We start from the raw sequence: 15,629 nt of genomic DNA on the forward strand, positions 1-15,629 counted from the left end.
TCCTGTCAGTGTAAACATTCATGACACTATATATTGACACTCAGCAACATTTACATATCTTTAAACGCAAAAGTAAGTATACTTTAAATTCACATCCCTTGTAATATGATTGAACAATACCTAGCGTGTGACACGGTTATTGCCAGGCCCCTTATCTGTAAAATATCTGAACAGTTCTTTCGTCCATCCGTTACAAAGTGTATGCGGCAATCCGCGCTATAAAATTTCAATATATAAATTTTCATATTCGAATTTTATCATGTGCGAATATATACTAGCCGATAATTGCCTGTTTTGGTAATGCCGGAGGCAAATGTTTACTGGAAAAATATTTATAGTCATGGGCAGTATCTTAGTGTCACCTGTCAAATTGTAGTTTGTACTTTCAACATTTTTATGCCCCCGAAGGGAGGCATATAGTTTTTGAACCGTCTGTCGGTCTGTCAGTCTGTCCGCAATTTTCGTGTCCGGTCCATATCTTTGTCATCGATGGATGGATTTTCAAATAACTTGGCATGAATGTGTACCACAGTAAGACGACATGTCGCGCGCAAGACCCAGGTCTGTAGCTCAAAGGTCAAGGTCACACTTAGACATTAAAGGATTGTGCATTGATGGGCGTGTACGGTCCATATCTTTGTCATCGATGGATGGATTTTCAAATAACTTGGCATGAATGTGTACCACAGTAAGACGACGTGTCGCGCGCAAGACCCAGGTCCGTAGCTCAAAGGTCAAGGTCACACTTAGACATTAAAGGATAGTGCATTGATGGGCGTGTCCGGTCCATATCTTTGTCATCGATGGATGGATTTTCAAATAACTTGGCATGAATGTGTACCACAGTAAGACGACGTGTCGCGCGCAAGACCCAGGTCCGTAGCTCAAAGGTCAAGGTCACACTTAGACATTAAAGGATAGTGCATTGATGGGCGTGTCCGGTCCATATCTTTGTCAACCATGGATGGATTTTCAAAAAACTTGGCATGAATGTGTACCACAGTAAGACGACGTGTCGCGCGCAAGACCCAGGCCCGTAGCTCAAAGGTCAAGGTCACACTTAGACGTTAAAGGTCATTTTTCATGATAGTGCATTGATGGGCGTGTCCGGTCCATATCTTTGTCATTCATGCATGGATTTTAAAATAACTACGCATGAATGTGTGGCACAGTAAGACGACGTGTCGCGCGCAAGACCCAGCTCCGTAGGTCAAAGGTCCTAAACTCTAACATCGGCCATAACTACTCATTCAAAGTGCCATCAGGGGCATATGTCATACTAAGGAGACAGCTCTTGTTATTTTTGCGAACCACTCTTCAATTTTAGAGAAATATATTGGGTTTAAATACTTGTATAATGTCAATCAAAGTTTTACTAGGCATCGATTAAATGTCCATTTCATCTATTGTAACAAAATCTCTGTTCAGTTGGGGGAAAAAACTAAAACCAAACTGAAACTGGTAGACTATACTACCAGTACATCAATCATTAGCCGACTCTCAGGCCCTTCAGGCCTTTGATTAATATCATCATGCCAGATCATATTCATTTTAGTGACAATCTGCTGGGTGATTTTCATATGAATAACAGCTGCCGAGTGATAATCATTTAAGTAACACTATAGGTCTGGTGATATTCATTTCAATAATACCCTAGCCGAAAAGCGTTCCAATTATTTGATCATCATTGGACAGGGTTGACAATATTATACAATACAGAGTTAAATTAAAGTCGGTTCTTTTGTAAACAGAGAAAAGATAATGAAGCGCAATAGTACGATGGTGACATTACGATGGTGAAGCGCGACAGTGACGGTAGCGAAGCACGCCAGTACGGAGGTGACAGTACGATGGTAAAGCGCGACAGTGCGATGGCGAAGCACGCCAGTACGATGGTGACACTACGATGGTAAAGCGCGACAGTGCGATGGCGAAGCGCAAGCTAAAAAGGAGGAGAAAAATTTTTGACTCTCATTTTTGGGTATATATAAAAATCACAAGACGTATAGTAATTTACAAGACGTTTCGTTCAAAGCATCTAAGGATTTGGTATTTTTTTATTCCTATTAAAACATGTTTTTGCATTTGAAAATATTGATTTTTAGGATGTTTTATCACATGATTTCCTGCATTAATTTGAATTTCAGTGTTGTCATATACGTTATTTAGTCTCATTTTCCTTACTTTCAAAGGTCAGTCAGCTTCACAGAATTTCGAAAGATCGAAATAAAAATACATTTTCTTTTTAAATCGAGCAATTTTGACTATTGTGTTTATTCCTAGCGGCTCGTCCAGTACGGTTTTCTCAACTGGGTACTCGTCCAAATATATCTCCTTATTGTACAGAACAATGATAAATAACCTAATAATACCATGTACGACATATTCGTTTATTCATTTATTCTAGATTACCAAAAGTTCTCATCTTCAAAGATTACCATTAATAGCAACACTACTGGTGAGTAATTTCACTTTTATGATCTATCTTGGTCTGTATTCACTGGACTTGAAACTTGAATGTCTTACATTTCATGTATTCTTAATTTTTCCAAAAGCCACTACTAAGTCAAATATTTCTGCAAAAAAATATACTCGAACCGCGGTTGTTAGCGGGCACAGAAATTTAGTTTTTGACGCTATAGTTAGTGTGCGCCGTTTGAGCGTTCATGTGACATAAAATTAATGTTGTCTTAGTCTACAATACATAGCTGCTGTGCACAGGTGTTACTATAATGCTAATGTGGTACATTTATTTTTCATACATTTCAGTTGAAAATTCTTTTGAAGAATTATTTGTTCAACCGGATTTCATTCCAGCCGATAACACAAAACGTAAGTTACTGATTGTAACGAACAATAAAACTGACAAAATATGTTTCTATGTTATGAATGTTGCAATAATATAATTGCGTTTTATTATCATTTTTCAATTTACCAATATCACTCAGATTCAGTTTGTTTACATAGATCACATAAAATTCTACTAGAACGTCGGAATGTCCGCTTGGCTAACTCAACCATTCTTACCCATCGGAGGGTGTCTTCCTCGTCAACGTTATCAAAAGAAACCTAATCAGAAACCACAGTGGACCTTGGTGTGAGTTAATGAGAAAAACGGTAGGTCAACTAACATCCCGAGGTTATCCGACCCCAAAAATTTACCAATATCAAAAAAAATAAAAAGGTTCATCAAAAGATTTGCTTTTTACAGCCCCCCCTTTAGATTTTTAAATTGCACAAAAACGTTATTTCTTTTTCAGAACTTTCTTTAAATGCAACGAAACTTTCAACAAAACACTGAAAGAAAATCTGGACGTCATAAAGAACTATCCAAGAGGCAATGCTGCCGAATATCTTTTAAAGCTCGGCGTCGACAAAACCGGTCCTGACAAATTGAGAACGTTTCCAGTTTTCGCGACTGCGTTGACAGTAAAATTATTTTTTCCGCTAAAGGGATTATTTAAAATCAGTGCATGAAAATTTCTAGTCAATCCAAGTATGGAAAAGTGTGCACATTTTGTGTTTGTTCTGGGCATGCTCATTGCAGTACAGTAAGGTAATATTAGCCCGTCTGTTCAAAACTTGTCAATTCTTTAAGTGGGTTTCGCTTTTTTTTCTTGTTAAACGCTTAAATTTTCTCAGAGAGCTGGTGCCCGAGCCGGAAACCCAAAGGCCCCCAAACATACCCCAAGGATTCTGAAAAACAAACAACGTGTTAACCTATTCTAGCAAAAAACTAAAAGAAAAAAATTTGGGTATTTTGTCTCCAATGTCAAAAAGTGTCCCAAAAAATGCCCGTGAATATCAGCTTTTGCGATCGCTTTCAGATTTTTTTGTACGGAACACGCATTTTTAAAAAGTTACATTACAGCACGTGAGGGGGAGAATCATTTCTTTTTAAATACGCATATAAAAAAATTTTTTGCGAAAACTTTAAACCCTTTTGCCCTTTTTGCCCTTTGGGTCAGGACTGCCAAATCCCGGGACAATTAAAATCCACGGGTTTAAACCCAGTAAAAAACAACAAAGATTTTTAAATAAAATTTAATAGAGATTTTAAAAAATAAAATTTTTTTTGAAAAAAAGAAATTTACTTAATATAAATCCTCACTATGTTCAAAAAAATGGAAAAAATGATAAAAGCTACTGTTCGCTTGTGGGAAAATGAAAGCAAAATTTTTTTTAAAAGTCTATCAAAGCAGGAAATTTAGAATTCTAAAAAATTTTTTTCCTTTATTACCTAAAAAGGTTTTAAACCCTTTCCCGGGATATAACTATTGTGGCCGGGAAAAACCCTTTAATAAGGGACCCCCTTCAACGAATTGGGTGCAGTATGTAGGACCATGACTTTTTTTTTGACAGTGGTGAAAAAAGGGGGACTGCGACAAAAAAAGTTTTCCCCCAATTTAAATAAAAACAAAATCAAACTTTTGGAGAAAAGTTGAAAAAACATTTATTGAAAAACCTGTAATTGAAACAAATAAAATTTGGGTTGGAAAAAAACGAAAGCCCAAAAAAGGGGAAAAGGGGTAAGATCCCCCCGGAATCAATGGAGTGAAAAATTGCAGAAAAATTTCCCAAAAAAACCAAATTTAAAAAAGAAATTTAGGGAAACGAAGAGTGATAGTATATATTGATGTACTTTGGTCACTGATTAGTTAAACATGAAGCTTTTTAAAAATACAAAAAGGGATAAAGTCTTGTTAACCGTTATTGATATTTTTGTAAATATTTTGGGGTTTTCCTTTAAAAAAAACCGGAGAACTGTTACGAAGCATTTGAAAAAAAATTTTTAAAAAGGGCGATTACAATAAATTTATGGGTGGATGAAGAAAAAATTTTTATAATAAAAAGTTTGAATCATTTTGAATAAAAATAAGATTAAATGTATATACATTAATAAAGGGAAAAGCTGTGTAATTGAAAGATTCACAGAACTTTAAAAAGAAAAAGTGGAAATATTTTACAACAAATAAATTTATACTTTTTTAGCAATTTGCAGGTTTTGGTTTTGATAAATATAACAAAACAAAACATTCTAGTAAAAAAAGACCCCAACCGAAGCCAAAAAAACTTAAATAAAGGATTTTTCTTTAATTTATATGGTGATTTTAAAGATCCCCAAGAGCAAAAAAATTTAAAGGGGTATGAGTCCGCTTAAGAAAACTGAAAAGACTTTTTAAAAAGGATAACACCAAACGGCAGAGGAAATATTTTAATTTTAAAATTTTAATAATAAAAAATCCCAAAAATAACTATTAAAGATTAAATGTAAAATAATTCAAGGGTTCATTTTGGACAGAATTTTACCTACTACACAAAAATTTTTTTAGAATTAAAAAAAAAGGGTTTTTAGACGAGCTATAAGAAAAAAAAAGTTTTAGTAAAAGGGAAGGGTTTAGCGAAAAATTAAATTTGGTTCCGTTTAGCGATCTTGCACTTTTTTATGTAAAAAAAAAAGTTTAATTATAAAAATCTAAAAAAAATTAAATTTTTAATAATAATGGAAAGAAACAATAGATAAATTAAATTTTCACTTAACTAAACAGCTCTGCTTCAAAAAAGTTATAAATTTTTGGGGAGTAAGTACGGGGTTATATATACGCGGGTGTTTTGGGTTGTTCCTGCATTGCACTTTTCCGCTATTCCTGTTTTTGTAGCATTTTGCTGTGCTTTTCCCCATCGAAATTTACCATTTTTTACTAACAGACAAAAACTTGACGACAAGAAATTTTTTTTAAAAAGCACATCATCCAAAAAAAAAACCCTTATAAAAAAAAGCACTTTGGGGAAAAGTAAATAAAGAAAAGAGAAAAAGGTTATTCAAGATTTTTTACAATTTATTAAAATCAAAAAAAAAAAAATATTCAACACCTTTTGAAAGCATATGAAGGAATTTAAATTTAAAGGGTAAAAAAAGCAAAAAAAAGAAAGTTGTTTAAAAGATTTTTAAAGATTTTTAAAAGTTTTATTAAAGATTTTTTCATAGTATTTTATAAAAATGAGAAAAATTAATCTTTAAAGGTAATATTGCTCGGGAAAAAAAGTACTTTTTTTTAGAATTATTAAAAAGAATATAATCCTTTTTAATAAAATTTCCAAACCCAATTCACGAAGGGAAAAAATTGTTATGGCCCTCTGATTATAATTCATATAACCTTTTTGAACTTGCTGCTCAAGAACCTTCCAAATATTTTTTTTCCTTTCACTAAAAACTTTAAATAGCAATAAAATGTTATCTTCTGCTAAACTTTTTGAGGGTGTTTCTGTTCTTGACGTTTTTTTTTTAAACTAACAGTAACGTTTTTAAAAACAACACACGACAACGGTGTTAAAAATTTGCCCCCGGTGGGCGTATAAAATCTTTTCTTAACTGATCTTTTATAAAACCATAGGGAAAACCCCAAAATTTAGGTTTTTGTTTATGAAAAACCCGACCGAAATATTTTTAAAAAAGATTCAAAAAAAAAAACAGAAAAGAAAAAAAAAGTTGGTTTAGATTATTTAAAAAAACTACACAATTACACAAAGAAGGGTTTTAAAAACAAAAGTTTCAAGAAGGTTTAAAAAATTTTAAAGTTGATAACAATTTAAAAAAATTATTTTAAAATCTTATTCAAAAAGATAAAAAAAAATATAAAAAAATTTCTCAAATCAATATAATTTCTTTAGGTTTTTTTTAAAGATTTTTTTCTATAATATAAATTATAAGGGTTAATAAAAGGTAGATAAATGGTATGAAAAATTATCTAGCACTTTGGGAAAAATAATGAATCCAGTAAAAATTCATAAAAGAAAGTCTTAAAAAAAAATGTTTTTTAAAATAAAAAATTTGATCAAATTTTTTAGCGTGAATATAAAAACATGTCATTGTAAATTAAAAAAATTTTAAAGATCCTTATTTTTAAAAAAATAATTTATTGAAGGGAGGGGTTGTTAAAACTGAAGAAAAAATGCTGAAAGATTAGTGTTTTGCCCAGACCAAAATATTAAAAAACAACCCAAAAAAATTATGAACCGACTGTGATCTAATAAGAAAAAACTTTTAAAAAAGCAATTAGCGCGTCTAAGACCTTGGTTTTAAATTTCGGGTTAATAACAATGTTTTGAAAAGGAAAAAACCCCGAGAAAAATGGGGAATATCAAAAACTAAGGGAAAAAGATAAATTTTTAAAAATATTTTAATTCTTTTAAAGTAATTTAAACTTTTTTTATTTTTTTATCTTTTAATTTTTTTTTAATTATTTTTTTAATCTTTTTTGCTTAACGAATTTTTTTTTCAAAATATTTATAGAGGGGAAATCGAAGATCTAAAAACAATAATAAAAATTTAAAATTTAAAAATTACATTAGAAAAGACCCAAAAAAATAAATTTATTTAACTATAAACGACCTTATGAAATTTTAAAATCGAACAAAAAAACTTTAAAAGGTAAAAAAATTAAACGTTGTTTTAAAAAAAATTTTTGCAAAAAGGGATAAAACTGATACAAAATAAAAATCGCTTTTTTTCAATCAAAGGTTTTTAAAATTTTAACAAAAATAAAATAAAAAAAACTTACATAAATTTTTGAGAAATAATAAATAAAATTGGAATTTGGGTTTTCAAAGGAGTGGGGGGAAAATAGAGTCAGTTGATGTCATTTTAAATGATAAAGTATGTCCATTGGCTGTTTAATTATTTGAATTCCAAAAAAAACTAAAAAATTAAATAAAAGGATTAAAAAAATTAAAGACGATGATAATAATGTTTTAGATGGTGTCATTTACTTATAATTTTCCTGTTAAAGAAAACCCTCATGATTTAAAAATTAAAAAACATATAAAATCTTGATTTTACGAATTAAATTTTCCTGTTACTTAAAAACAAATACCTAAAAAGAATTTTTAAAAGAAATATCTTTTAATATTTTTGGATATGAAGAACCTAGGGGGGAATTTTACCATTTTACAATCAAAATATAATACGAAAACCTGTGAATGTTGAAATTAAAATATAAAAATAAACTGATGATGACTGTAAGAGGGTTAAAACCACTGTATCCAACATTATGTTTTGGATAAAAGATTTTAAATAGATTAATTAATACAAAACAAAAAAAAAAAAAAGAAACATTTTTGTAAGAGTTGCTTACAACTTTTTACTCAAGAAAAATATTAAATAAACAAAACCAAAATTGTTTAGCTATTAATGGTCCCAAGGCTTTAAAAATGCCAAAAGGGGGAAGAAAGTAAAATTTTTAAAAATTTCAAAAAGGGTTTTTCGTACCTTTTGTTTTTTATTGTTTTTGAATCAAAAACAAAAAAAGTTTTAACTGTTAAAACATAAACAAATTTTTCTTTTACTGAACCATATAAAAACATATAGATTGTGGTTACGGCAAAAATTTTGTTTTTGCTATGACGATAAATAACAAACCCCAACCCAGTTTTAAAGAGGTCCTAATGCAGTTTTAAGTTTATTGAAAAAATGCTTGGAAGAGGAATATTGTAAAAAATTTTAAAAAATTTTAACAAAGAACTAAAAATTCTAAAAAAAAGGAAAGTAAATTTAAAAAAAAAAAAGTTTTGTATTCTGTGAAAAAGAATATAAGGAAAATGAAAATCCTTCCGGGATAAAAAACAATTTTTCCAAACGGCCAAAGGCCCGGGGATCATTGTAAAAAAGGGAAAATTCGAGGAATGCCACTCAAATGTAATTTTAATTTTTTAGCTAACCAAAAAATTCCCGTTTTTTTCTATTTTAAGGGGTTATGACGGTCATTTTATTATCAAAAAATGGAAAAATTCAAAAAAAAAATAAAATGTTTTTCCTAAAAATAGGGAAAAGATATATGGCTTTTATGATTTCTGACTGGTTTTATTGATTAATTCCAGTTTAGGTCTCAATCATGGATAATTATTAAAAAATATTCCAAAAATTTAAATTTTTATCTCAAAAATTTGATTGTGAAAGCTTTAATTTATTAAAAAAAAAAGGGTTTTTTCCATATGATTACATGGATTCATTTAAAAAAAATTCAAAGAAAAAAAACCCCCCCTATCCAACGAATATGACATGCTAAAAACGTTTGGAAAAATTTTAAAAATTAAAAAAAATAGGAGAAAACATGTCTTATTTAAAAACTGAGTATTACTTTTAGCTGATGTATTTGAAATTTTAAAAAATTAGTTTAAGACTACAAATTAGACCCTTTGTCATTATTTTATACCCCGGTTTAGCTTGGATGAAATGTTAAAAAGGACTGAATTTTTGATTTAATAACTGTATTGATAGTTTTTTTTATTGAAAAGGGACTGAGGGGGGAAATAAGTTTATTTAAAACGTCGTAAACAAACAAAAAAAATTTTAAGAAAGTTATGACCTAAATTTGCAGCAAATACTTAGTCCCGACGCCAATAACCTTTACGTTGGGCTATGTTAAACCTTTCCCCTCTGAAAACTTTAAATTTAAATATCCGAAAAAAAAATTCAAGAAATTAATTGCAAAAGGTAAATAATTTTTAATTTTAATGTGATTTTGAATACCAAAAAGAATTACATAAAACCCACACGATTATCCTTTACCCCTGAAAAATTTAAAATCCCAACAAGGGTTTTCCAATTATAGTAAACTTTTTAAAAAGAATTTGAAAAGGAAAAAAAAGTAAAAAAATTTAGTTCCAACTTTAAAAAAAAAACAAAATTATGTAGTTCTATAAAAATCTTGAATTTAACCATTAGGGTTAAAAAAAAAAAAACACAAATATTAATTTTTGACGAATCCTTGGTTAAAAATTTATTTTGATTTTAATACTAAAAAAAGATCTAAAGCAAAAAATTTTCATTTGAAAAGGGACTTTTTTAAGTTAATGAACAACCGTACGGAAAACGATGGAGATTTCGCAAGGGGTTTAAATATTAATTTTAACCCCCTAAAAACCCTTTTATTAAAATTAAAAACCAAAAACCTTCATTTGTTAGTTCAACGATGTTTAACAAGAATTTTTTTTGGTATTCATATAAAAAAAATTTTTTGTTATTAAAAGACCTTGTTATTTGGGAAATGTGCTTTTTAGTTTTAACAATATTTAATGTATGATTTTCATTTTAATTACTTAAAGGAAAAAGTACGGGGGTTTCATTATGTTATGAAATAAAACCAAAAGCATTGAGGATTTTTTAAGGACAAAGATTTTTTTGATAATGTGATTACGATAACAACTCAAATTTTATTTCGATAAAAATAAAAAAGAAATTAAAAATTTAAAGATAAGCTGCCGCATTCCTTGTTAATTGCGATTAAGAAGTAAAATGTTTTCATTTTTATTAGAAAACGAAGAATTTTAAAAAATGAAAAGGGAATTAAAAACTTTTTTTGAAAACAATAGTTAAAAAAAATTAAAAGATACTTTTTTTAATTAAACCCAAAAAAATCACACCTTTAAGTTATTCGTTTGATAGCAAATTTTTCCCCAGTTATGTTAAAAATAAAACATCTTTACTGTTATGATGATAAAAGTATATTCTTGTAATGGATTGAAATTAGCTTTTCAAAATTTCCCTTTTAAAATTTAACTTTTAAAATTATAAAAATAAATTGTTAACTAAATATTTTTAATTTTTAAAAAATTAATATAAATACATCATTTATTTTAAATTTATTGCATAATTAATAAAATAGATTTTTTTTTCTTTTATTTTTTACATGTAACTTTGAAGAATTACATTTTCTTTTTTTTTTAGTTTTTTTTCTTTTCCTTTATCTATTTAATTGTCAACAAGAATAATTAAAGCAATTAAAAAAATTTCTACATTATTCCCATTTGAACAAACCCAGGACTAGCATTTCGTTTTCCTTGAAATAACCCCTACATATCTTCAGTAAAACATGTTAAGAACAACGGATTTTTTCTTTTGTCTTTTATTTGCTTTTATTTTATTTACTTTTTCTTTTATATTATTGAATATTCCCTTTATTTTAATTTTTCTTTTAAAATAAAAACACTTTTTTAATAATTTTTTAATTAAAACCCGAAGAAAAATTTACATTCCTTTTTGGTTTAAAAATTTTTAATAGTTTGTTCATTTACTCTTTGATTTTTAAAATTTTTATTTTTATACAATAAATCAACAACGGTACTTTATCCTAAAACTTTTTAAAAAAAAATAAAAAATATACCCGAAAAGTTTTACTCTTTTGTCGATATTGAACATTGTTGTATTTTACATTTGGTATATACTTAATTCTTCTTTCGGCGGAGGAAGTCCAAATGGTCAAAAATACTATTTTTAGTAACGCCCCAATGTGTTCCGGGCCCAAATGAGTCTTAAATTTATAATTCCCACCGTCCTTTACTTTTAATTTAAATAAATTTTTCTCAAAACCTCCCCTAATTTTTTAATTTTTTAATTTTGGGTTTACCCTTTGTTCATTTCAAGTTAGATTTTGGGTTTTTTTTAAATTTTATTTTTTTTTTACTATAGGAATTTTGTCGTAAAGGGCTTTTCTGAGAATCAATCTGTTTGCCCCGGCCATGTCCCTTACCACTTAAAAAATGTAAACAAAGGATCCCCGACTAGCACCAACATACCTAAAAACCCATTTTTTTTTTTGTTTTTTTGTTAATTTAATCACTCCAGATCCACTATTGCTTTCTTTGTTAGGTGTAAAATTTGGGGTTCAATTTTTTTCTTATCATTGCTACTGAAAACAACCCTTCCCCAATTTAAATTTCTGACACCCGTATGGCCACCCGAGAGGGCCCCCATGCCTGAGGGGCTAATTTTTGGGGGGTTTTTTCGCTGCCTTGGAAAATTTTTTTTCCCAACAAACACCAAAGCTCCTAAAAAATCCGCCTTTTGACCTTGACTAGACATTTGTTTTTTTTTAAATTTTTAATTTTCTAAACCCCTTTTTATTTGCAACAGCTTTTTTAAAATTTTATTAATTGGGGTTTTTTGTTAAAAAAAAGGGGGTTTCATGTAATTGTTCATGTTTAAACTAAAAAATATGTGGGAAATTTTTTTAATTTTAACTTGTGCTAATTTTTTTTTTTCCCACTGAAAAAATTAACTTTTTTCAATATAATTTGTACCATATATTAATTTTTATTTATTTTTTTTAAACATAACAAGTTCATTTCCCTATATTTATTTCAAATTTTTTCCCCATTAATACAAATTTGGGAAAAACGATATCTTGCAGGGGAAGGTATAACTTTAAATTTTTAAGTAACTGTTTGGGTCTTCTGTAGTTCTTCCTTTTAATTTAATTAAAGTGAAAAATCCAAAAAAAATATTAAAATTTAAAACTATTTTAAAAATTCCAGTGTTTTTTTATTTTGTTTATAATAAAAATTAAAATTTCATCATCTATATTCTTTATATACTTGTGATTTTTCTGGGTAAAAAAAACCATTACCAACTTTAAAACGACAGGAACTCAAGGAATTTAAAAATTTTACATTTTCCTTAAAAATTTTCTAATAAATTGGATTATTATTTGTGCATTACTTTTATCAGGTCTTTTAAATAAAAAAACTGTTGTGGTTTTTGTTACACACCCTTATTTTAAAAATTTTTTAATCGTTGTGGTCATTTATTGCTCATCCCTTTCCCGAAAGGGAGACCCTTGCTTTTGTAAATCTTTTTAAAATTAAATTTTAATCCAATTCATTAAAAACCAAACGTGGAACCCAAGAATAATTTTGTTACAATTTCCCTACCGGATCAGCGCATTTGCTCTAAAAAATTAAAATTTATCTCTCTGTCGCTTAGTGTTTTTGAATTTGACTTGGGGGTAAAAATTTAGTTTCTAAACTCGAAAAAAAAGAATAATTTTTAAAAGGAATTTTAGTATTTACCTCAGCACCACCCTTGATTAATAACTTCCTAGTAGCAAAACCTTTTTATTCCCGCTGATCATTCCTACTTCGGAACAGCAGTAGTATCAAAAGATAATTCTTTGTTCCCGTTGATTTTGCATAATCCGCAGACAATTCAACCAAACTCTTTACATTTTACCTTATATAAATTATTACAACATAAACAATTTTTTTTCCTTTGTTTAAACCCCCTAACGATCAATTAATGAAGCTGCTTATTAAATTTGAGCAATTTGGTCTCCTAGCATAATTATTTCATTAGAACTTATTTTTCTTTAAACTTACTTCAAAATAACCATTAAAAACCCAAACAAAATAAAATTCTATATTAATTTTTAAAAGATATCCTTTTTTTTTTTGCTTAATTATTTTCCCCGGACAGATTTAAGGGGGTATCTAAATTTAATAGGGGTTAATTCTACTTTCACAATTTTTGTTTTGTTTAAAAATTTTATATTAATATTATTTTTTTTTTTTTTATTAAAGTTAAAACTTTTGTTTTTATAAAAATTAATCTTTAATACGTTTACGCGTCCCATCCTGACAATAATCTATTTAATTATATTAATATCCCCCTCCTCCTTATTATTTTTATTTTTATTTTTACTTTATTCTTTTCTTGTAATTTCCCTTTGCAATTAAAATTACCAAAGCTGAAGCAGGTTTTTTTTTAAAATTTTTTAAAATTTTATTTACAGCTAAATTTCCAACTTCTGTTCCCAATTTTTTGTTCCACTTTTTAGTGGGCTTTTCCCGCTGTCTGTTTCTAATGCTTTTTTTTCCCGCTGTGCTAATTGAAGAGCAACTCCGCTTGAAAACAATTTTGTTAAAATGCAAAGATACCCGTTCCGTGTATGATTTTTTTCGGTCTGACTCAAAATAAATAAATATTCCTTTTTTTTGTCATAAACTTTTTTTGTCATTATATAAAACTAAAATTTTTTTTTAATTTTATATTAAATTAATTTTTTTTAAAATGAGGTAAAATGTTTTAACCCCATAAAAAATTTAAATTTTTCTACCCAAAAACATCTGAATATATATTCTAATTGAATTTAAATATATTTTTTTAATTTTAGAAAATTTCCCCTCTGTTTTGGGTTTTTTTTTAAAGGGTAAGCTTTGTTAAAACTGCTACTTAAACATAGTATTTCACGAAATTACCATCAAAGTGAATTATAATAAGATCACATGAAAATAAAATTTTATCCCAGGTTTTGGGTTTTATTTGGTGTTGTAGTTTCCCCCTTCAAAATTTTCCAATTTTTTTTTCTAAAACCAAGCATGTTGAAAATTTGACATTTTTAAATCCAACAAAAATTATTTAATTGAAATCAAAAAAATTAAAACTACTTAAATCAAATTCCAAATTATTGAGCAAAGTCTGTTTTCAAATTCTATATCATACTTATTAATGTTCCCCCAAAATAATATTAATATCTGTGTAAATGTAAAAACCCCTTTTTTAAAAATGATATCTTTCCAACCTTACCTTATTTAAAAGAATTTTTTTATTTTTATATTCATACTAATATTATGCCAAAGGGAGGGCATGTGTTAATACATCCAAACCCCAAAATAAGTTTTGTTTTATCTAAATTTAAAAAACGACTAAATCTAATTGTAAATCACCGGGGTATTTTTTTATCTCTTAATGTTTTCGAAAATTAATCATTTTTTTTTCCATTTTATATTCAAGAAAAAATTTTTTATATAAATTTTTTTTCTTTTGGTAAAAGTGAATTTATTTTTATAGTTCATCATTATTCTAATCTTCTTTTTTAGTTTTCATTATTTTTCCACATTAAATTTAACCACAATTTAAATCCAAATCATTAAACCCAAATTTTTCTGGATTACATGGGCAAAGTCATAAACCTTTTCCTCTAATTACTTTTTTAAATTTTATAGATCTTTTATTGATAGGGAATCCTGACTTTTCTTTAATTCTTTAATATTTTTCTAGAATGAATTGAATGTTTTTTATTATTGTTTTATTTTTTTAATCAATCAAAACAAAACTCTCTACTTGTATTAATTACTTCTTTTTTCCGTTCTTTTATCCTTTGCAATTAATTTGTTTGACCATAAATTTTTTTCGTTTAAAAATTTTAAATTTTCCATATTGTCCCTTTTGGGAAACTTTTATGGGTTTGATATCTTATTCCTTGTCCCTTGTGAAACTACCAAAAAATTTTTATTTAACCGTTTTTTGTACTTTAATAATTCGCCTGTTTTAATTTTTAATTCTTTGCTTCTTTTTCTTATTTGGGTCTTCTGACTTGATTTGCCGTTTTGTCCATTTAATTTTTTAAAATCTTTATAACCCATTTTTTATACCTCAAGATTTTTTTTCTATTTTATTGGACAGTATTTTGCATTTAAAAGGTTAAACGTTTCAGACGGGTTTTTTAATATCCTATTGATTTAAAAAAAATTATCATCATAAAACATCTAAATCTACGTAGGAATTTTTTTTTTCTTTGGTCTTGCTCCCAAATTTTCTGATTCTTCATTGTTTAAAAAGTTGTTTTTAGTTATTTCCCTCTTTTTCTTCCCCAATCTTCTAAATTTCCCAAATCTCTCCCCAATTATCGATGAAACCGGGTTTTTAAAAATTTTTTTGCTTTTTAGATTCACTTTCTTCCCTTTATTAATTCAGCAAACCTTGTGCAGATCTTCTGATATCTTTTTGGGAAATACGCTAAATTTCTCCTTAAATTTCCGTAAGCTTTTAATACTTGGTAAATTTTTCTTTTTGA

At 27.9% G+C, this 15,629-nt stretch overlaps 1 protein-coding gene across 1 annotated transcript in view; it reads left to right on the forward strand.

The window, feature by feature from the left end:
• Window positions 1-15,629, forward strand: part of LOC123557931 (uncharacterized) — a 40,401-nt gene that overhangs the window by 14,624 nt on the left and 10,148 nt on the right. The window contains exons 4-7 of the mRNA XM_053544769.1: window positions 2,408-2,458; window positions 2,770-2,836; window positions 3,261-3,429; window positions 3,488-3,556. Of these exons, the coding sequence (XP_053400744.1) occupies window positions 2,408-2,458; window positions 2,770-2,836; window positions 3,261-3,429; window positions 3,488-3,556 (356 nt within the window). The remainder of the gene's footprint in view (window positions 1-2,407; window positions 2,459-2,769; window positions 2,837-3,260; window positions 3,430-3,487; window positions 3,557-15,629) is intronic.

This window comes from Mercenaria mercenaria, chromosome 5 (assembly GCF_021730395.1).
Source record: "Mercenaria mercenaria strain notata chromosome 5, MADL_Memer_1, whole genome shotgun sequence".
NCBI classification, from domain to species: Eukaryota; Metazoa; Mollusca; class Bivalvia; order Venerida; family Veneridae; genus Mercenaria; species Mercenaria mercenaria.